The 23,774-nt window shown below is 41.5% G+C and overlaps 1 protein-coding gene across 1 annotated transcript in view; it reads left to right on the top strand.

Moving 5' to 3' along the window:
- The window catches only part of CELF4 (CUGBP Elav-like family member 4), a 579,256-nt gene extending 571,222 nt beyond the window's left edge, over positions 1 to 8,034 (top strand). Inside the window, 2 exon segments of the mRNA XM_056824360.1 lie at positions 3,546 to 3,632; positions 5,687 to 8,034. Of these exon segments, the coding sequence (XP_056680338.1) occupies positions 3,546 to 3,599 (54 nt within the window). The 3' untranslated portion in view covers positions 3,600 to 3,632; positions 5,687 to 8,034.
- The last annotated feature ends 15,740 nt before the right edge of the window (positions 8,035 to 23,774 follow it).

Here is a 23,774-nt window from a genome sequence, read left to right as displayed (position 1 = left end):
GAGCAATAGCACAGTTACAGAAACAAAGAGGGATAGAGGAACAGGGAGACAGAGAAGTCAGGGGATAAAAGCAGAAAATAAATGCCTCCAGTAACTAAAATGACCTGTGAGTATCCTTTCACCCAGACTCCTGGGGGAGAAATAAATTCATATTGTGGATGTGAGGAAATGTGTGTCAGGCTAATAAATAAGCAAGGAGAGAGGGGAGAGAAATGGAGCCAGATTGAGCCTATAGTGTGACTATAACTTTATAAAATGTGTTGGTTGCAGATCATATCTACATATATATATATATATATATATATATATGTTCCCTCAAAGTCCTTTGGTAGAATGAGTAGAGCTGGGTATCTGAGTGTTTATGTTGGGGCACCCATAAACTCAGGGGCTCCAGCTGAGCTGTTAGAAGAAGGCTGCTCATGAGATCTTATTCAAACTCAGAATACACTGCAGAGTAACTATTAAGTCCTGTAGGATGGAGCCCAGCCTTCAGCCTAGGGACTACCTTACCTGAATAAAGATCCTGGTAAAATGTGGAAACTTTTCATTCCCTAAAGCCCCTTCCCACCATCTTTTTACTTTTTAAACAGACTTGGTCACAAGAGCTGAGGAGAGAACAGGGCAAATTAACATAGATTGGAGTTCTTTCCAGAGAGTTGGGATTCTTTGAAGAGACAATCAGTGTGAGAAGGGTCATGCTGGTCATTAGTGACTTGGAGACCTATAAGTGTTGCTGAGAATGGAGCTGTATGATGGGGGACCAGGCCATCGAAGGGAGGACAGGCAAAAAATTGCTTCAGGCCTTCCACAAGTTCAAGAGTCCAGTGAGTTCTCACTTCCTCTCCCATCTCTGCCCTGGCTGGAGCCATCTCAAGCTAACATGAAGTCTAGTTGGCATTCCTTAAGTAAAAGGCAAAATTTCAAAGTAAAATCTGCTGCATATGAGTAGCTTTAGAGTAATTGACTTGGATTGACCATTGTTGGGAGACTAAGGATGCTAAGAGAAGAAAAAATGGCAACTGAAAATGATTTTCCATAAAACAACAAGAATGCTGGAATGCATGAGACATGCTAAAACCAAGGCACAAGCTAGGCAAGTCTATTCAAACGAGGGAACCTAGAGGTCCACAGAGGCTACTTTTTCCAGGCTGGAGAATGGAAGGGTAGGGTAGGGGAAAAGCATAGTAAATGGCGCAGGGAGGCTGACCTGAGCAGAATGATAAGGTCCAGAGCAGAGTTATGTTATAGCAATCAGTCTAAACCCAGTCTCGCTGTAGTACCAGCCTTCCACATATCCCTTGAATTCTGTACGCTAGCCTACACATCCATCTGTGGCATCCTATTTCCTGGTATAGGATGGCAGTTCGTACCAAGGCATTTCTGTGCTCTGGTACCACTAGAAAATCCCAACCCTCTTCTACTATCTCATAGACTTTGACCCTTTACTACAGTATGTAGGGCTTGCCTGACATCTTGGATTGCAGCATTTTTATGGCTTTAAAAATATGTCATTATCAGGTCATATTAGAAAGTGTACCTTGTAGCTTTCCAGGCACATTCTTACTCTGCCTTCCCAGTTCTGTAATACAATATCCTACTAAGGTTAGTGTATATGACACGGCCAGTTTCATATACCCACAAGATTCATGCTCAACTTAGCCAGGGGAAGGAGAGTGCAGACCTTTTAGCGCCACAGCCTGATTTTCTTTAGGGCAAAGGCTGGTCTCTTTCAGGCCCCATCTCTCTGTGATTTCCCTTGTAGCTCCAGGTAACAGCCTCCTGTGTAGCTGGTATATCCAGGGGCCATACTCATGTGTTAGCCACTGTGATCTCAGAGCTCTAGAGGGGAGGAAGGAAATCTTGCCAGGTTTCTGTGCAAGATTTCTGTACCAAAAAAGAGTCTCAGAAATAGATAAGGAGTGCATAAAAATATAAGTAGAAGAGAATAGTCCCTTCTTCATCTTTCCAGAAATGTCACTGGCTTGTGCAGCTGTCAGTCAACTTCAGGATTAGGACCCAAAGTGGATTGAAAGCCCAGCCAGCCAGGGACAAGTTGAGGAAATGTTGATAGAAAGCAAGAAAAATATTCTAGGCAGCAGTCTGAGGTGGCTAGGGATCTTAAGTCCCCCAAACAATAGGAAGCATTACCATTTCCTTAACTTACTGTGTAGTGAACACCTTTTATTTCACAAATGTTTGCTGAACACCCTCCGTGGGCAAGGCTCTTGTAAAATAAATTAGTACTCTGTGGACTTGGGAATGGGACTTTGGGCCATGAAAACTATCTAGCTTCAGGATATGTTTGTTGATTCCTCTACCAAATCCCTGAACTAATTTAATTCTAATTCATTTAAAATTTCTAAATCTGTTTTCTGGAATATTCTTTGAGAGGAACCCAGGGCAGGGTGGGAAGATGGTCATGAAATCAAGTCATCAACATTGGATATCACTATATTGAGACCCACTTAAGGAAGCAGTATGGTAATAGAAAGAACACTGTCTGAAATTAGAATACTTGGGTTCAAATTCCATCTCTGATACCACCTGTGTGATCTTGGGCATGTATCTTAACCAACTTGGGCCTCAGTTTCCTCATCTTTACAATGAGTAGGTTGGATCAGAGGACCTCTGAGATCCTTTCAAAAGCTCTAGAACTATAAAGCCAGTTCTGTATTATCTGCCAGGGGAGGGCTGAAAACAGAAGCCCTCATGGGAATAAGTGGTGCCTTTGTGATCCTTTTGCCTATTTTATTTCTGCTGCCTTCTCCCCCCACCCATCCAAGCCCCATCCAAGTCTCATCAAGCAAGACTGAGTCCATATGCCTCCAGCAGCCACTGAAGAGTTGGGGAAGGGAGGGAGAGGTTGGTGTTGGGAGAGTGAGTCAACGAGTCTAACCATTCGACACACTGCTCATTGAGACCTGTGGTTGACCAAAGTATGGTTTGCAGGGCTCTTTTGTATTTTTTCTGGCCTCCTTGACAAACCACCCTGTGTCTGCTTTTCTCTGCCCTACGCATGATATTGGTAGCAACACTGTGTGAGGTTCCCGCTACTGTTCACGATGTATCATGTGTCTGCATAAACAACCGTGTATGTGTCCGTCTCTCTCTGCTGGCTTCCTACATCCTTTACTTATGTTCATTTCTGTTCTCTCATGATTTGATTGCTAATCTGCCATTAGAGCTTTTGGATTGATGCTGTGTTCTGGTGCTGTATATATAGATATTTTTTCCTTTTAATTTCTTTTAATTTCTTCCCTATCTTCCTCCATCCCCAACCCAACTGCCTCCTCCTCCTTCCCTGAGCCCCAATCCTCCTCCTTCCCTTGTCCTGACTATCTTTTCCACACTCTTTCTCTCATTCTCTCTTTCTCATTCTCTCTCTCATTCTTGTACTCTCTTTCACTCTCTCTTCCTTTCTCTCTTTGTTTCTCTCTTTGTTTCTCTTTCTTTCTGTTTCTCTCTCTCTCTCCATATATATATATTATATATAAAAAAATCTTTTCTTCTTTTGTCATTCAATCAAATTCCAACAACCCAACCAGGGCCAGTCAAATCCACCACAGTCTCGCGCTGAGCTAGGAATAAAGTTCACGTAATCACATGAGAGTGGAGAATACAGTCCCCCATCCGTAAGTTCAAATCAACTCAAAGTTCACAGTGTGACATGATGGCGTCATGTAACAAGGCTAAGAATTGGTTGCATGACAATTGCCGTCAAGTTTCGTGGAGGTGCTGTGATTGGAGCATTTTTTTCTTGGATGTTGTACCCGTTGATGATTGGCCAGTCATGATCACACGTGCATTTCTTTGACTTTTGTGCTGCCACAACCTTTTTTGCTGTGCTCATTTTCGTTTCGTTCTTGGTGCTTGCAGTGGTTTTACTTTCTGTTGTTTGGTTTTTCTTGTTCAGCGTTTTTTATGCTTCTCTAGATGTCACTTAGAGAAAAAAAATCAAACCAAAAAAGAACCTAAAAAATTAAAATATAGACGGATTCCTAAATTCTCAGACATGGGATCATTTAACTGTGCAAACCATTATTTTTTTCTTAAAATGAGGAAAAAGTTTAAAAAATATTTATGCGTGGTTGATTTACTTGCACTTGAAAATATTGTGATTTTATTTTTTTCTAGAGATTTGGGGGCCTTTTTCAATTGACACTTTCTTGGGCTTAGGTTTTTATTTTTTCCCCAGTTAGGTTATTTCAAATCTCACTCTAAAATGAAAAAAAAAATCTCTACAGTAACAGAATAATTTAAAATAATACAAAAAAATGAACAAAAAAAAAAGCTAGAGTACAAAGTCTGAGGCCTCTGAGTGAGTGCCCCTATAATAATTGTAAGGTTTGTATTGTAGCCACCTTTGGGAGTGGGTGGAGGTTGGAGCTCTGGGTGGGTTTTTTTGGTTGGTTTGGGGAAAAAAATAGTCCTTCCACAAAAGCAAAATGCATCTTTTTGTTTACAACTGAAAAAGGGTCCTTGACAAGTGTTTTTTAATTTTATTATTATTATTTTATTTGGTGTTGTAATTGTTTAGACTGCTGTGTACGGTTTGCTGTTTGTTGAATCAACAGTGTGAAAAACCTGCCAGCATGGATTGATATACGCATGACACTTCCCCCCATGGGGGCTTTGCAATTCTAACTTTCTTGGTGTAATTAGTCACCCCCATGTATAAGTGAAAGCTGCTTGCTAGAATGGAGATGAGTTTCTTCTGCTAATATGCAATGATTAAGCATTCTCCTTAAATGGTGATTCGAGTCAGATCATGATTTTTCTTTAAAAAAAAAAACTCCCCCAAACTACTACTTTCCAGATATTAAGAACTGTTTGAATTATTTGTCTCAGTTTGGTTATCAACTCCGTTTTAACTTCCTTTACTTTCCCCCTCCCACTTCCTCAAAACCCCGAGTTTTTGCTAAATTCCCTTTCAAATAGGAGAGAAATATGTTTATGTCTGTATAGATATCAACATATTCCGTCTATATATACATATATACACAGATGTGTATACATTTACACATACATAAATGTGAATACATTTACACATATATTCAGATATACATATGTATACACTACCTTGCAAATTGTTACCAGCCCAGGAAAGGAAGTAATTGGTGGTTGGTGGGTGAAGATTCTAGACAATTTTATTTTATTGGTTAATCTTTCTCCTCTTCCTGAGGGGTAAAGTAAGGGGTGATTTACTAGAGCTTTGTTTGCCAGGTAACTGTATACATACTGTATCCTTAGTAACTCCTTCACAGAGCAAGTTAAATGCAAGACTCAGAACATGTTTTTTCCCATTCTTTTTTTTTTTTAATAATACCCTAGCACATTTAAAAAACAACAACCTTACAATGAGTACAAATTGAGGAGGGAGGGTGGGATTTGGGAAGAACCAATGGAAGAACACATTCTCACCATAATTCCACATCAACCACAAACACCTCACCCCACCCCACCCCCAAACTTTTTCTTACTCCAAGTGTAGGAATGAACCTCTTTTTATTTATCATGATCATGACTAATTTGCAACACTGGACTCCTTACTCTCCCACCTTCCTCATAGAATGCCCCCCCACTCCCCACTTCAGAGCAGGTACCTTTGTGATGTTTGATCTTTTGATGCCATGTTTTCCCTGTTGTTCCCGTCTCAGCTTAATTGGCCTGGTTTTCTTCATTTTAGGGCAGGATGCTGAATGGGCTACATTAAAAAAAAAACAAACCTATATATATATACATATATAAATGAGAACTGTTGGATGACACCTTTGACATATCAGCCAATATCAATATCAATCAAGCTGAAGACTCCAGACACTCTCTCTGACTGTAACATTTCTTCAAGAAAAGGATCGCGTCTATGGAGTTCAGAAGATATGTACTTGGGAAAAAAAATATATGACTTAAAGAAGATGATGAAGAAGAAAAATAAACAAACAAACATTAACACACACAAAAGGAAACTAACTTTAAAAAATAAAATAAAAATAGACCAGACAAGGAGAATGAAAGGCCAGAAATTGGGAAGAGACGCTGGTTATGGATCTACGGGCTTTTTCTGCCAATGGCGCCTCATTGGGTGAGGCAGGCTGGATGCCAGCCATTGGGCAAGGCGGGGCATGGTCCCCGAGTGTGGCCAAAATGGTGGCCACCGAGCATCTGTATCTGTCATTCCTTTAGCTATTTAGGGACCAAAGGACCAAACTTTTTATTGCAGACGTGTAGCTCTATGTCAAATAGAGGGGGAGTAGGGGGGGAAACAAGCCTCCTTCCTGCCTCAGGGCTGTTCCCATAGCAGCCAAGAGCGATTCTATGAAATATGTAATAAAAAAAAATACAGGAAAAAAAAACAAAAAAAACATAAAAAAGAAAAAAAAGAAAAAAATCTGCTTCAATGCTTTTAAACTGGCAAGATAATAGTTCTTTGATACTATGAGAGGCGCTTTGAGTCTATGAACCTTTCCTATGGTTTTCTGTATCATACATATGGATGGAGCTTTTAAGACAAGCAAGATGGATATTTGGGGAAAGCGAAATTAAAAAAAAAAATCTATACCTTGAGATGGGAGGAAACCAAGTAGGGAAATAAATAAGGGATATATACAAGAAAAGATAGTTGTTGTGAAAAGTCTGTAAATGCTTCTAACTCTTCCCCCACCCCTTTTAAAATCCTAATAGTTGTACAGAATTTAAAAAAAAGAAAAGTTTAAAATACCTATATAATAGAAGAAAAATTAGAGGAAAGAAAAAAAGCAAAAAAACAAAAACAAAAAAAAAACTATAGAAGTTAGCGTTCCTGCTAAAAATCCAAGATGTTGTAGAACTGTAACTTTTGTAGAGTTTAGACTGAGCATCAATTCCCCCCCCTTCTCTCTGCCGATCGCTGTTGGACGCTGTTATTTGCTGAGGGGGACCCTGGGCCACTCCTTTCCGGAACTGCGAGCATTCCAGCTCTGTCCAGCCGACGCATTGAAAGGCGCTCGGTTGTCACTGACCCTACGACCAGACGGATGGACAGAGGCCGCCAGGTGGCAGGGGGAGGCGACGCAAGGAAGTCCGGGTTGTCTCTGTCTCCAACCCTGTCCTCACCTAGAGACCCACAGCTATAGACTAAATGCTTCGCTCCCCCAAGGAGCTGCTCTCTCCGCAAGCCCTAACCACCTTCTGCTTCAATAGCTTCCATGCTCGCTCTAGAGACTTTCAGGGCAAGGGAGAACTGGGAACTTTCATCTTAAAACGACACAAACAAAAAACCTTAAAAAACAACAAAACAAAAAAAAAACAAAAAAAGAAAGAAAAACACAATCTTTGAAGAATTTCTGAAACTGTTTACAAGGAATTTTGAAAAACAGGGATGTTTAAAATGATGCCGGCTCTGTTTTTCTGTAAATAAATTTGCATATTTTGTAGGACTTTTAATTGTAATGATAGAGAAAAAACAAGGAAAACTATTTAATGAAAGCACGATATTTATCTTTGGTAAATGACTTTAGAGCAGTTAAAAAAGACTGATTAAAACTCAGAATCAGAAAAAACACTGAATTATTTAAGAACACATATATTTTAAAGTATATCATATTTATTATAATTTATTTCCACCTTTAGGAAGACTTGCTTTGGCACTCTGCCTTGACACTCTCCTTGCTTGAGTACAGGCCACCTGGCGTGTGGAGAGGGTTGGGGGGGTGGGGTGAGGAGAGGTTTCCTCTCCAGCTCCCTTGTTTTTTCTGTACTTTTCATTTAGAAGATCAAGTTTCTCCTATTCCTCTCAGGCCTCTTTCCTTTCTATTCAGTTGGTCTGTTGGTTTTGTTTTGTTTTTGTTTTTGCTTTCCTTTTCTTTCTCTCTCCTTTGGCTCCTCCTCTTTGGAAGTCCAGATGTAAAAAAAACAGCTGCAGTTCGGTACAACTGCTCTTTTCACTCTCAATTCCCTAAAACTCCTTGTAACCTTCTGTAACTATTGGATGACGCTTTCTCCAGCTTAGCCCTAAATAAAGCACAGTTTAAAAAAAATAAATAAAACAAAACAGGATCCTTCTTCAGTGATCTCTTCCTCTCGTGCTCGCGGGGTTGGCTGGGTCTCCCCCTGGCTCGGGTCCCCCCCCCCACTTCACTGTGCCCTCCATTGCTAAAACCATATAAGACATGGGGGATTCTTCCCATTAGTTTCAGTTGCCCAGGATTGCCTTTACATGAGAGCAGAGGAACGGGTTATCTTCAGGGCATCAAGGGAGAGAAACAACTCTGTCACCCAAAGTCTTCCCACTCCCTCCCCCAGGCTGTAACATTGCCCCAATCCAGGAGAAGAGTTAGTCTGTCCCCAAGTTCACAGCCTGAAGAATCAAAAGCCCAGGTCAGGGTGGGGGGTGTCAACATGGCTACATCCCCAAGAAGACCTCAGTTTCATGAGAGGGACCAGGGTAAGGAACAGTCTCTGACCCTTGGGTAAATTTGTATCCAGAAACTTCTCTTTAGTCCCCAGCCATCCCTTTACTGAGACAGGCAGTGTTTTCTCAACCTAGTCAATGAAAGCATTTAAAAGGAGAGGAAAGAGAAGCTGGCCCAAAAAAGGACAGGAGAGAGAAGCTGGTTTTGTACTCCCAAGTGGGTGGTCATCTGGATGAAAATGCTGGTTTGGGGTAGGCCAGAAGGGGGCAAAACCTTATCAGGAAAGAGTGGGATGTGACAGAAGGGGTGACTGAGGGCAGTACTAGACCAGAAATAAATCTTGTCAATTGGGAACTGAACTGCTGTGAGCAACACACACTTTGGGGGGAAGGGAAGAAATGATAGCAGAAAAGAGTTGGCAACTGGAAGTGAGAAAGGCTTTGTAGTCTCAAAAATTTCTCTCAAGTCAAACATACAATTTCCCTTGATGCCAGCCTTGTTGAAGGTAAGATTGGGTGATGGAGATACATTTGAATCAGGGGCCTATGGATAGCCAGCCTGTTCCAGGGTAGCAAGAGCTCTTCCTTTCCACTTCACTTCTCCAGAACTTCTGGGGCAGAGAAGGCAGAACATCTTGGGGGAGGATTTCCTGGATTGGTCCTTCCCAGAGAGAGTACTCAAGGTGATTCTGCCTTTTCATTTCCCTTTGAAAAAGAAGTAATTTTGGCCACACTCCATTAGGAATTGCTGTGCAAAAGCAGATTTTTTTCATTTGAGCCTCAGAAGACATGGTTTTTACTATACAGAGGTCACTGAGAGTAGGAGTGACTCCAGGGTGCCTTCTTAGGCACCCATCTCTTGTCACTCCCTGATATCATCACATTTTATTCTCTTCCTCTCACCCTTACCCAACTGTCACTTCTGACTGACTCCTCTGATCTTCTGGGGGATAACACTAACTATACCCTGATTATTTGGGAGGGGAGACACATTAAGATTATCTGTCTTACTGTTGAGATTTTCTGTGAAAATCTATTGGTTTAAAGGGACCCTAAGTTCCTGAAGGTTTTACCAATAGAGACTTTGGATGTGGGCTCCGAAACTAGCCGTTTGGTGTTTGTCTGAGGACCAACCTGAGTTTAGATAGACTTGCTGTTACGATATTAGACACTGGATGATAAATTTTGGGGCCATAGCAACTCATTAAACTAGGCTATTAAGCTGTGGAGGAGTTGGGGAAGTTCTCACTATGATAAAAATAAAAAATCTTTAACACAACAGTCAAGTATGTTAAAATATCTTTTCTTCTTTTTCTTTAGCTATTTCAAAATTTGAATCTAGAGAGCTATATGCCAGGAGTGGGACTTGAGACTCACAGATGGATATGCAGAAAGAGAAAGGAAGGTCAAACCATTGACTAGATCCAGAGCAATTGTATTACAGTTTCAGCAATAAAACTAGAATCTGTAAAAAGGACAGCAACCTGGTAGGAGAAACCTCAGTCTAAGAGAGGGTCTTGTGCTACAAATGTGTCACACTGTCCTGGCCAGGTTTGAATCAAACTTTACTGTGATATTGTAAAACCCCAATATGATATCATTTAGTCAGTGATCCAAAATATATCATTCCTATGGAGCCAATTGTCTTCTGTAATATTATTTCATATAAAATATTTCACAGAACTAGCTAATAACACAAAGCAGAATATACCTGAAGATGATCAGAACAACCATAGAGATACTTTATACACATTACATATATACACAAAAGAAAATATAATCAAGAATGAAATAAAAAGAAATAACAGCCACAAAAACTTGGTTTCTGATTAACTGAAATTATCAATCTCTTTTTTCCTCAAAACCTGCATTCTTGCTTAAATTGCCTTTTCCTTACATTAGGGCTATTTATAGCTCTCTAAGCTGAAAACCTTAGAACTGGGCTACCAAAATGGTCCTTCAGATATGATCCTTCCTCTCCCCACTCGAAACAAAATAAAGAGAACAGCAACTTCTTGTTTTCCCCATTCACTTAAGATGGTGAAACAATATGAACAAAATCAGAATTATTTCACCTGGGAGCTAGACTTCTGAATTAGGGAATGCCAGTCTTCTCTTCCCTTTTTTATTCCCCTCCTTTCTGGTTAATCACTAAATATGTATTTAGCTAAACTCTTAAATTTATATTCCATGTCTGCTTCCAACAATTGTTCCACCTCCTTTCCTCTCCAGAACTAGATTCCTAAGGGAGTTGTCTTTTCCCTATTAAATAGTTTAAATATTTTGAGCAATCGTTTAAAAAAAAGTGTTTCGCTTTCCCTTCTCTACCTGTCTTCCTCTATGTGGCATATGGTTATAATGAAATGAGGTGACTGTTTTTTAACAAACATACTAGCACCCATTGAAACAAATGCTGGTCCCTTCAAGCTAGTACTCTTGGACACTGCACGTTCATTGTAATGTTTCAGACATTGCTCAAAACATTTCTGGAGCTTTTCTTATAGAATTCCTTTCAGAGACAGGCTATAAGCCAAATAACACTAATTATTCTAAATAAGGGGGTCATTGAACCCCCTTCTTTATTCTCTCTCCCTTCCTTCTAAAAAGGCCCAGCAGGGTGGCTGGGAGTCATGATGGAATTGCCCATATACTCTTGAACTAGATCTGCTTAAATACCCCCAAACATATTATCATTTATCCCTTTCTTCCCCCCAGTGTATTTCTTTAATTACTCATGTCCCAGGAGAAACAAATAAACCTGGACCTCATCTCCCAGAATCTTTAACTCTCAGGGCACATACAGAAGTAGATGCACTGCCCATGTCTCATCCTTTTCTTCTAGAAACCCAAATGGCTATTTCTTGAGGTCTTCCCTCTGTCCCTCTTCGCCCTAGGTACATTCTCAGATCACTGGACCTGCCAGTGTTTTCAGACACTCCCCAGCTATCTCACACATCCTTCCTTAGAGAATTACCCAAGCTAAAAACTCTTAAAGCTGGAAGGGATCTTAGAGATCACTTATTACTTCCTCTTCATTTTATAGACAAAGAAAATGAGATCCACTGACTTGCTTATAGTCAAAAAGCAGACATAATTTAATCCAGACTATTAGGTTCCTTGTTATAATATTAAAATTTTATATTACACTTTACATAAGTTATATCTGATTCTCACAACTCTAATGTAGTATTAGAGCAAGTACAATTGTTCCCATTTTTAAAGTGGGAAATTAGAGAGGTAAGGTGAATTGCCCATGAACACATGATTATTGATTATTGGAGCTGGGATTTGAACCCAAGTCTTATTTATACTTAACCATACTGCACCACTCCATGTAATATACTGTTCCTACTGAGTGTCCCTTTTGACCATAGTTCCCTTCAGACTACTGTTCCTAAAACACTGCATCCATCCTGTCTTCTGCCGAAGAAACTTCAGGGGCTCTTCATTCATTGCCTGCAAGAAAAAAAATCCATCCTCCTGAGTCTGGCATTCAAAGCCTTTCTAAATCTAGCTTCCATTCAGACAACCAAATCAATCTCTCTGTGTTCTCCATATGGTCTCTGTTTTTTCCAGACCAGCATCTATAAGGTCTTAAACACTCTATGCTTCCCTTAACCTTTCCATCCTACCCTTCCCCTCAGCTGCTTCCTTTCCTTCCCTGCCTGTCCAAATCATATTCAGACTTTCAGGCCTCTCTCAAGTTCTGCCTGCTCTGTAAAGATATCCCTGTCTATTCCAGACTAGAGTAATCCCTCTCTTTTTGGAAATCCTCTCTTTACTGTATGAGAGGATATTTCACTCCTCTTGGCATTTAGTTGCTACAATGGCACTTATGACTATGTACACATTTTTTCTGATATTTATTTCATGAATGACAGATATCTCAGCTACAGAGACTGAACTCTACAGAGTACTCTACAGAGACTCTTCTGAAACTCCTCACATAGCCTAGTGTAGGACAGTCAACAAATGAGAAGACAGCTGACAGACCAATGATAAGTTTTTGCTTTGCAGACCTTGGCTGGGCTTTCTCAGCTATGGAAGATCCATTGGGTGCAGCATCCAGTCAGAAGGTGGGCACCCTGATAAAATGACCCATAAGCAAGGGTCTAAGGAGAGCTAAGGTTAGTGAGTAGCAACAAGGAGGAATAATGGCACCTGGAAGCCCAATCTGAAAAAGGTGGGAGGAGGGACCTTGAGAATCCCAATTTAGATGCCAAAAGGACCCAAGAGCTGGGAGTAGATGAGGTCAGGAAAAGGATGGATACAGGCTCCGATCCTCAGGCCCCATCATCAGCTACAGAAGCCACTTGCAGGGTATATTTGCAGGCTGGAAAGGAATATTTTAGGACTCAGTGCCCATGCCCTCTGGCTCAATTCTCTGCTAATTTTTAAGACTGGTTTTTTTTTTTCTTCCATGTAGCTGTTGGTAAAGTTCCCTTGAAAACTCTAACCTCTGTCTTAGGTTAGCTGAGGGGTGTCCACTTTATCAGCTAGAAGAACCTGAGGGAATTGGAGTCCCTGAGGCCTGGCATAGATTTCGGTAACAGTAGAAAACTACAGAAAGGCAGGTGACCCCAACAGCTTTATATGGCCAAGAAGAATTAAATTCAACAGAAAGGAAATTAGAGAAGGGGGGGGGTGGGAGAATCACAGAGAAGGATGGGATTGGGGCTCCTGTCCAGCTCTGAAAGTCAACCAGTTTTTGGTCATTGTGAAGCATCACCAGCATCTTTGGCCCCAAAAGAAAAGCAAGACATCATGGGGTCTGGTTCCACTCACAGGGCTATATGCCTTTTCTCCTTACCCCCAACTACACCCCCACCTCTCCTCTCTCAGGGGCCAGATCTGGAAGGATTTACTGTAATAAACTCAGTTACACTCAAAACTTGAGGATTGAATGGATACCCTCTGGGTGGGTCAGGGTCTGGAGATTAAAAGAGGATCCAGGTAAGAATAACATTTACCTCAAGAGAGTGAAATTACAATAGTGGAATTTTAGGCACTTTAGAAAGCTGGTGGTTGGGGTGGAAATATTTGAAGGACAAGAGGACCTTCTTGGACTACCCATGCCATACTGTGTGGGTAAACAGTTGCCTATTCAGCCTTCGCCCTGGGGGGAGAGCAATAAAAACAGATGAAAGAGTGGCCACACCAGGGATTTGTTCCTGGCTGCCTCCTCTGCCCTAAAAAGGAAAGAAAGCGGGCATGAGGTAAGGCCAGCAGTTTTCAGGTAAGTGGATTTCCCCTCAGCCCTTTCTCTCCGTTTTCCCTCCCCTTGACCCCCAAATCTCATCAGACAGATGGAGGAAATAGGAGGGAGGAAGAGTAAGGAGAAAGGGGCAGCTAGGTGGCTCAGTGAATAGAGAGTCAGGTCTAGAGATGGTAAATCCTGGGTTCATATCTAGCCTCAGCCACTTCCTAGCTGGATAACCTGGCCAAGTCACTTAACCCCAATTTTTTACCTATCCCTTACCACACTTCTGCCTTTGAACAATATTTAGCATGAATTCTAAGACTGAAGGTAAAGATTTCTTTTAAGAGTTAAGGGAAGGGAAAGGCATTTAGATTTGTGCAATTTGAAAGTGAGAGGAGCCCTCAGTTACCTGGATTAGCAGGATCCTGGGGCCGTCAGAAAGTTAAAATGCCCTCTTTTTTGAGTAATGGAGAGCTAGTTTGCATTGATCTTAAGAATTTGCTTCTCATTTTCCCTGGAGTTCAGTGTTCTGGGAAGGGTAGAGCTGACACAGCTCAAAAGTTTTATGAACCTCAGGTAGCTGTTTAAAAGGAAATGTGAATAAATATTACATTTATTTAAATTTAATTTTTCTCCTTGTTAATAAAAGCCAAGCTGAGGCAGAGGGGATTTTGTGCTTTCTCCCTTCTCTCCCCTTATACTTGCTCAAAGCTTCTAGGCAGGGGAATTATTTAGCTATTAACTTGATTTTCAGTAAATCATCATTCATTCACCTTCCATAAGCCCCCAAAACCATCAGTGGTGACTGGGGAGACAAGGGGCTGAGTGTAAGTCAATACTGATGTGTCCATTTTTTAAAAATGTGGATATCAAATGGGAAATATTAAGACCAAAGTATCTGAGGGAGAAAGCAAAGAGGAAGGGAGGAAGAAGAAAGGGGAGCAAGAGAAAGAAAAGAAAAGAGACAAAAGGAGTAAAGGAGGGAGAGGAAAGAAGATGGGTATGGAGGAAATGGGAAGGAGTGAGTGGAGAGGAGAAGGAGCAGAAAAGGAGAGGAGAAAAAGAAGGGAGTGAGAATGTGAAGGAAGGAGGGGAGAAGATAGGAGGAGAGAAGAAAAATTCCTTAAGGTGGAGACTACCTATCTCTCTTTATCTATCTATCTTTCTTTCTCTCTCTCTATCTTTCTCTATATATATTTCTTTTGTTCCCCTCCATCAAGTAGCTAGCAGTCAATAAACATTTTGTCACAGTAGCAATCTGACTATTAAGTGACCTCACTCCATAACCTCCAAATGGACATCAGGAGGCTAGCTCGAAGCTGCCATTTCACACACCAGCTTCATCTTGGACTGGTGAGACATTTATTTCCACTCTTAGGTTTTCCCAGAAGACTAATTAACCTGCTTTCCTAGAACTGATGAGTGTCCCTGAGAGTCAACTGTCTCTCCCCAAGAGAATGACCCTGCCCCAGCCCTGGCCAGACCACACCAACTCACCTACTGGGAAGGGCTGGCCACTAAACTGCTTGGAGGGAAAAAAAATAATCCATGGGAGGGTGACTTCAGAAAATAATTACCTCTCATGCAGATTATTGGGAGGGGAATGATCTAGCTACCTCAAGACCAGATCTAGCCAACAAGCACTAAATTAGGCACTGTGTCAGGCACTCTCCTAAGCTCCAGGGGTACAAGGAAAAGCAGAAAGAGCCCTTCCTCTCAAGGAGCTCACAAGGGGAAGATAAAATGGGAACTACAGCTATGGCCAAGCAAACTGTATAAAGGAAAAAGTGGGAAGAATCCACAAAGTGAAGGATCAAAATTAAGGAGAATTAGAAAAGGCTTCTCAAAGATGGAATTTTAGCTGAAACTTCAGAGTAACCAGGAGGTGGTAATGAAGAAGGAGAGAATTCCAGGCTTGGGGAATAGTGACTAAAAATTCACAGAGTAGAGAAAGAATTGGGTTGTTTCATATTTGAGGAACAGGAGGAAGGCTAGTGTCACTGGATCATCCAGGAAGTGGTAAGAACTAAGCTATAAGAACATTGGAAAGGGAGCCAAACATTGGGCTATTGTGGGTCAACAGCCAACAATGAAGGAAGCACCCGCCAGGTATTTTTAGTTTCAGTGTCCAGGGATGTTGGAGAGAAGTTAGGTCTTTGACCTTCCCAGCTGGTCACTGGTATTGCCCTCAGCCATCAACCACCCACCCCATCCAGCACCATTCCCAGGGCATCTGCAACTGAATTAAAGTATTTTGCCCCTACCATGTCAGAACTGAAAGGAAAACTGTTCCCACTGTCAGCAATGGAACTGAGCAACTAAATGGAGATTGAAGACTTTCCCAGGGTCCCTTTTCAGTGAACCAGGTGAAAATACTGCTCTCACAATCACAAAGATCAAACCAGACACTCAGCTACATATCTTATTTGAGCTTGGGATTTGCTGGGGTAAGACCAGCCTCATATGCAAAACACAGAACAGTGTATGTTATCCCAAAAACTTAACTGATACTGGAAGCCGGGAAGTTATTGTGCAGATGAGAGAGCTAAGGCTCAGAGAAATTAAAGAACTTATCCAATATCATATAGCCAGTAAGTGTTGAAGCTGGGGTTCAAATCTAGGCTTCTCCTTACTTCAAGTCCATAATTCATTCAACTACAACATGCTAACACTACCAGGCAGTTCAGAATAGTGGAAAGCCTGAAGTTTGGAGATATTTACTGCCTCTGATGTGTGACCTTAGGTAAGTCATTTAGCCTCCTGGTCTGGCCTCAGTTTCCTCATTGGTAAAAGAAAGAGAATGGATTAGACAATCTCTAAAGTACTTTATCACTCCAGATCTGATTTTTAGTGATTCCTGCTGCATAATATCACTTGAACCATCTTGGTGCTACCTCAATATGCCTGATTCCCTGCCTGATTTACTGACCTGGTTAAAGGCCTACAGAGCAAAGAATAGTGATTTGCTCCCAATGGAAAGTATGAACACATGCATTTTATACTAGGGCCCCTTGTGCAAAGGCTGTCTTCTAGTATATAATCCTCAGATACGTCACTATTTCAAGGACCTATAATTTCCTCATTGTGGGTACTCCTTCCATCTATAAATCTCCGTACACTATCTTAGTGTATTATTTTGGCAAAAAAAAAAAATGATTCATCACCGTGTGGGCAACCTGCTGAGGAGCCTTTCTGAACATAGACAGGCTGGACTTCAGGTGCCAGACGCAGCCCATGCTTCAATTTTTCCAAACTTAGAAGGAACATGCTGGAATTGGATTTTGCCAGTATTGGAGGAGGCACTGGGAGAAAAGTTCTGGAGTCTCTCTGTGCCCCTTTGATGGAGGTAAGACCCTGGTCTCTAATAATAATAACTACTGCCATTTATATAACATTTTAAGGTTTGCAAAATACTTGGCACATTATTCTTTTTGATTCTTACAATAATCCTATAGAGAGTAGGTGCTGTTGATATTATCTCTATTTTACAGATGGGGAAACTAAGGTTGGGAGATATTAAGTGACTTGGTCAGGATTATACAGCTAGTAAGTGTCTGAGGTAAGATTTGAAACCAGGTCTCGGTGATTCCAGATGCAATAGTCTATCCACTGTGCAATACTGCCTTTTCATGGAACCCTCTAGAAGAAGGCACCCATGTCTGCAGGGCTGGTAGTTTCCTATGCAGCATTCTAAAAATTTCTTCCTGCTGCTGCCATTTGCCTATTATGTTAGATATAGGTATAGACCATATCGTAAAACTAAATTTGGACATAATTCATATATTTCTATAAGGCTTGCTCCCAATGCTACCCCACAATGTCCATTCCTATCAAGAACCAAAGTGAAGGCATGAATGGCGTAGGTGGGGAGAGATAAGAAGATCCTCTCTGGGCAACCTACAACCAGACCATTCCTCTAGTCATCCAGAGAGAGGGACTAAGAGCCAGAACTAGCAGTTTTGGTGCCTAGGGCAAGCCGACCTGGAGATCACTATGCATTAAACAAGAAGCAATCATTAAACACCCACTATGTGCCAGGACCTGCACCAGACACCTGGACTGTCCTTGTTTCCAAGCTTATATTCTATAGGAGATATAATAGAGCCACAGATGAAAGCCCACAAACACTATTCATAGGATGAGAGAATTATAGATTTAGAGACGGACAGAACTTTGGGCTCTAATCTAATCCTTCACTGATCAAGGAGAAAACTGAGGTCCACGTAGACTAAGTAATTTGGCTAAGGCAAGTCCCATAGATAAGTGTGAGAGCTAGAATTCAAATTCAGGTTCTGTTTGGTAGTTCAGGTTCAATGTTCTTTCCACTGTACCACACTTCCTCCTTGGCTGAGGCATCTGTGGACCAAGGAAGAGCTTGTGTGGGTAATGTGGTTAGTATGCCATCTGGAAGCTTCGTACCGATTATTCTTGTTAATAGGAGCTAAGCTCAGTGGACATGAAGCAGCAGAAAAAGAATCAGTTCTGGAGGGAAAGACCTGGATTTAAATCCTGCCTTTGACACTACCTATATCACCATAAGCAAGTCACTTAACCTACCTAGACTCAGTTTCCTCATAAGTCGATTGAGGGGGTTGAATTAGTTGACCTTTGAGGTCTGTTCAAGCTCTACCTCTGAAATCCTATGATGGCAAATCCTGTCAGCAAGCAGGGCAAGGTCCCAGTCGTCTTACCATGGTTCAGGCCACCAGGATGGCAAGAGGACTTGAATGCAGACTGAGTGAAGAATTGTTGAAGGGCCTGTGGATGTTGAGCCTGGAAAAGATGTAATTAGAGTATGCTGGTTGTTTTCAAATATTTGGACGATATTCGTGTGTAAGAGGTGTTAGGCTTCTGTATCACCTGAGAGGGCAGGACTAAGACCAATGGGTAAAGGTTAGGTAAAAGGAAACTAGATTCAGGAGGAATTGAAAGAATATTTTTCTAACCATTAGAGCTATGTGAAGGGCTGTAGAGAGTCCTGAAGTAGGGAGTTCCTGACCCCAGGACATAGTGGCTGGATGATCCTTCAATAAGGATGTTATGGACAGAATTCAGACTTCTGGTAAAGCTTAGAATGGAGGATCTCTAATCCTACCACTCAAAGGAGACCTCCCCCAGCCCTCTGCCCCAGCCCAGTCCTCAGAATGCATTGCTGACCCACATTCAGCGTTTGCTTGAGAACAGCTAGAGCTAGACACAGAGTCTGGCTGCACCTCTCAGAACCACTGCTGCCCTGAGCGACATCCCCTCAAGCAGGAAATGGGGTGGGATTGGGGTAGCCTCTGGTACAAATAGACAGCCAGGCCAGGAAGTGCTGAGTTAGCTCAAGGGTCCTCTGGCAGCTGCTGCTCCTCTTACTCCCATTCTGCTCTGCCTCTGTTCCAAAGCTGCTTGATTCCCCTAGAAACACCCTCTGCTTGGTCTTCTGTCCCTACGTTGGAATCACCTCAAATAGCCATTTAAGTGTTATTGTCTTGAGCTACTGTCTCCCCCTGGAATGGACGCTCACCTGCCTGCTCTGTTTCTGTCTTCTCCTGGGTGCTCCTTTGAGAGCCTTCCCTCCATGGGAATCGCAACGCCTCTGACTGGGATCTGGAGTCCAGTGGCTCCATGGAAGCTGCTGTGTCTGACACCAACCTGTGCAAGGCTCCCCAGAGGACTGATACCCCTGCACTCTTAGAGCGGATAAATAGGCCCCTGGCTCCTGAGAGGGCAGGGATGTGACAGTCCTGCCCCAACCCTGTACAGGCCACAGAGACTGGGAAGGCTTAGACACTGAACTGCTTGTAGGGAGGGAGAAAGCCATTCAGTGTAATGCAACATACAGCTTCTTGCTAATGCCGTTTACATATAGAGCAATGAAGCAGAAGGCAGTTCTAGTTTGCCTCTCCCCTACAACATTTTAGCCTACTTCATTTCTGTCTACTGAAGTGATCCATTGGTTCCTGGCCATCTCTTCCATTTTCATCTCTTTAACCCTGATATAAGCAACACCAATTCACTAACCCAAAGGCAAGCCAATCCGAGCAGTCAGTTGGTCAGGTAGTGTTGATTAGGGTCCTACTATGTGTCAGGCACTGTGGTAAGAAATAGGAATAAAAAAGCCTAAAGACAGTCCTTGATGTCAAGCTTACAGAGAAGACAATATGCAAATGACAGAGCACAAAGAATAAATTTGAGGTCATCTCAGAAGGAAGACACTAAGATGCAAGAATGGGAAAGATGTTTTGCAGAAGATGAGACTTTGGCTGAGACGGAAGGAAGCTAGGGAGGAGAGGAAGTGGAGATGAGGAGGGAGAGCATTTCAGCTTGAAGGACAGATAGTGACAATGCTGGAAAGTAAAGTGTCTTCTTGAAGCTATAGCAAAGAAACGGTTGTTGGTGGATCACAGAGTAAGTGGAGGGGAGGAAGGTGTGAGAAGACTGGAAAGGTAGAAAGGGACCAAGTTAGTAAGGGATTTGAAAGCCAAACAGAGGATTTTATATTTGATCTCTGAAATAATCGAGAGGCACTGGAATTCATCAAATAGCAGGAGGGACGAGAGTGACACATCCAGATCCACATTGTAGGAAGACCAATTTGACAGCTGAAAGGAAGATGAATTAGAATGGAATGGTATGAGGAAGAGAGAACAAGCATCAGGCTATTGAGATAGTGCAGGTATGAAACGATGAGGGCTTGTACCAAGGTGGTTACAGTGCCAGAGGAGAGAAAGTGATATATATGAGAGAAGTTCTAAAGTTAGAAATAACAGGACTTGGCAACTGATTGAATATGAGGGGAATGGGGAGAAAAAGTGAAAAAAAGTTGAGCCTGGATGGTGGGATGGTGTCAGCAGTAGGAAAGTTCAGAAGAGGGGAAGGTTTTGGGGAAGAGATAATAAATTCAGTTTTTTATACATCAAGTTTACAATATCCATAGGACATCCAGGTTGAGACGTCCATAAGGCAGTTGAAGATGTAAGCTCAACAATTAGAAAAGAGTTAAGGTCAAACAAATAGAATTGAGACTCATCTGCATAGAGATGATCATTGAAATTATGGAAGTTGGTAAATTCACCACATCACATAGTAGAGAGGGAGAAGAGAAGAAGATCCAGGAGAGGTCCTAGGAGGACCCCTATGGATAGCAAGTGTGACATGGTAGAAGATTCAGCAAAAGAGATTTAGGGGGAGTGGTTAGATAGGTATAAGAATAAATAGGAGAGAGCAGTATCCAGAACACCTAGAGAGAAATGAGTACCAAGGAGAATAGGATGATAGATAGTGTCATAAACTGCAGAGGTCATGAAGAATAAGGATTGAGGAAAGATTTGGCATCTAAGAAATCATTCAACCAGCAATCTAGGACCACTTCTTTGAAAACTCAGCCTCTTGCCAATAGCTTCTTATCAAATGGTGGAGATCTTATTTCGGTGTGTCAGTATTCTTCTTGAGGGACTCCACACAGTAATACTAGCTAACAAATTGTACTTTAAAACTTAGAAAACACTCAACATCCGTTATCCCACTGGATCCTCACAACCACCAACTGTGTGCTAGAAAATATTTAAAAACTGGTTCTTGGAAAGAAAAAATATATATACATATGACATACTTTTTAAGTTGAATCTGTATTATTAACATATTCTTCACCACTTTCTTAAGTCTAGACAATCATCAAAACAACAAATGAAGCCTTGTAGCATTGGCCAGTTAATGAGGTTCACACTGACAATTTAACAATTGTCTCTCTAGATCCCATACAAGCCAGCTGGAGCATGTTCCTAAGTCAACCACCCTATGAGGTAGATGCTGTTATTATTTCCATTTTACTCATGAGGAAACTGAAGGTGTAGGAGGTTAAAATATTTGGTCAGGGTCACACAGTGAGTGACTAAGGCTGGTTTTTGAGCTCAGATTTTCCTGACTCCAAGTTCAGGGCTCAATCCATTATACTAGCTACCGAGCCTCTATATAAACACTTAAGGTGGCAATTACAACTACACTGTGGCCAGGGAACACACAGGATCAAGGAAGAATGGATGTGCAGCTGAACCTACAGGCAGTCAAATGGCAGCATTGGTGTATTGTTTGGAGTTTAAGAGAGCTGCATTTATTAAGTGCCTTCTGTGCATCTATACTGGGAATCTAAATTCAAACCTGAGACAATCCATTGACATTGGCCTCCTTGCTATTCCTCAAATTGTGTTGCTGTTCATTTGTTTCAGTAGTTAGTGATTCTTCATGAACCACCCCCCCCCCCTTTTTTTTTTGGGCAAAGAGACTGAAGTGGTTTGCCATTTCCGGCTCCAAATCATTTTACAGATGAGGAAACTGAGGCAAATAGGATTAAATAACTCATCCAGCATTACACTGCTAGTAAATATCTGAAGTCAGAGTTAAACTCAGGGAGATGAGTCTTTTTGACTTAGCCCCAGCTCTCTATCCACTGTGCCTCCTATATGCCCTAGTTCCTTAAATAGGATTCTCCATCTCCCAGGTCTGCTCTCTCTTCTCACCTCCACTTGTTGGCTTCCCTTGTTTCCATCAAGACTCAGCTCATATCTGATTTTAGTGCTTTCCTCTTCTCAGTATCCAATCAGTTTCCAAGTCTTGCCAATGCTATCTCTATAATATCTTGGACATTCACCTTTTTTTTCTATACTCACAGAAATCATTCATGTCTTCATTGCTCTTGCCTCAACTGTTGTGTTAGACTTCCTTCTTTCTTTCTTTTAAAAAAAACCCTTTTCTTTAATAAATACTAGAGGGGATATGGCAAAATTGGGGCACTAATGCATTGCTGGTGGAGTTGTGAATTGATCCAAACATTCTGGAAGACAATTTGGAACTAGGTGCAAAGGGCTTTAAACGAATGAATGCCCTTTGAATCAGCCATACCACTGCTGGGTTTGTACCCCAAAGAGATAATAATGAAAAATACTTGTACAAAAATACCTATAGCCACACTCTTTGTGGTGGCAAAAAATTGGAAAATGAGGGGATGCCCTTCAATTGGGGAATGGCTGAACAAATTGTATTATATGTTGTTGGTGGAATTCTATTGTGATAAAAGGAATAATGAACTGGAGGAATTCCATGTGAACTGGAACGACCTCTAGGAATTGTTGCAGAGGAAAAGGAGCAGAACCAGGAGAACACTGTATACAGAGATGGATACACTGTGGCACAATCAAACATAATGGACTTCTCTACATGCAATGATCCAGGACAGTTCTGAGGGACTTATGAGAAAGAACACTTTCTACATTCAGAGGAAGAACTGTGGGAGCAGAAACACAGAAGGAAAACATTTCCTTGATCACATGGTTCATTTGGGGATATGATTGGGGATGTAGACACTGAAGGATCACTCTATTGCAAATGTTAATAATATGGAAATAGGTCTTGATCAATGACACATGTAAAACCCAGTGGAATTGCCCTCTGACTACAGCAGGGAGGAGGTGAAGGAAAGAATACAAATCATGTAACCATGGAAAAATATTCTTAATTAATTAATTAAATTTTTTAAAAAGATGCTTATGAAATGGGAAAAAAAGAAAAAAAAGGAAAAAGAAAAAATCCTTTCCTTCTGTCTTGGAATCAATTCTGAGCATTGGTTCCATGCCTGAGGCCACATTTGAGTCATCATCAAATAAATAAAGGGATAAAAAAATAACATTTACCTTCTGTCCTAGAGTCAATACCCAGTTTTGGTTCTGGGGCAGAAGAATGGTAAGGGCTAGACAACTGGGGTTAAGTGGTTAATGGTCACAAAGTTAGGAAGGTTCTAAGGCCATATTTGAGCCCAGGTCTTCCCATCTCCAGGCTCTGTCCACTGAGCAACCTGGCTATCTCTGAAGCGCATTACAATTCACAAACTGCTTTCCTCAAGAAAGTCACCACTAATAGTCATCTCAATATTATGATAGATCCTCAAGGCTTAGAAAGATTAAGAAACTTCCCAAAGGTCACATAGCTAGTAGAAAGACAAACCAAAGCTCAGATCTAGGTCTTCTGACTCCAGGTCCTCTTTCCTCTTTCCAAGCTACTCTATTGCCTCTTGGGGTATTACAAAATAAGCACCAAGAAAAGACTCCGAGTTCAAGTCCTTGTCACTCATGGTAACACCTTGTACACATCCTATAATTTCTTTGGGTCTCTTTGTGCCTCCATTTCTTTATCTATAAATTAGGGATA

The sequence above is a fragment of the Monodelphis domestica genome, chromosome 3 (genome assembly GCF_027887165.1).
Source record: "Monodelphis domestica isolate mMonDom1 chromosome 3, mMonDom1.pri, whole genome shotgun sequence".
In the NCBI taxonomy this organism is placed as follows: domain Eukaryota; kingdom Metazoa; phylum Chordata; class Mammalia; order Didelphimorphia; family Didelphidae; genus Monodelphis; species Monodelphis domestica.
This window is presented reverse-complemented; position numbering and strand designations above follow the sequence as displayed.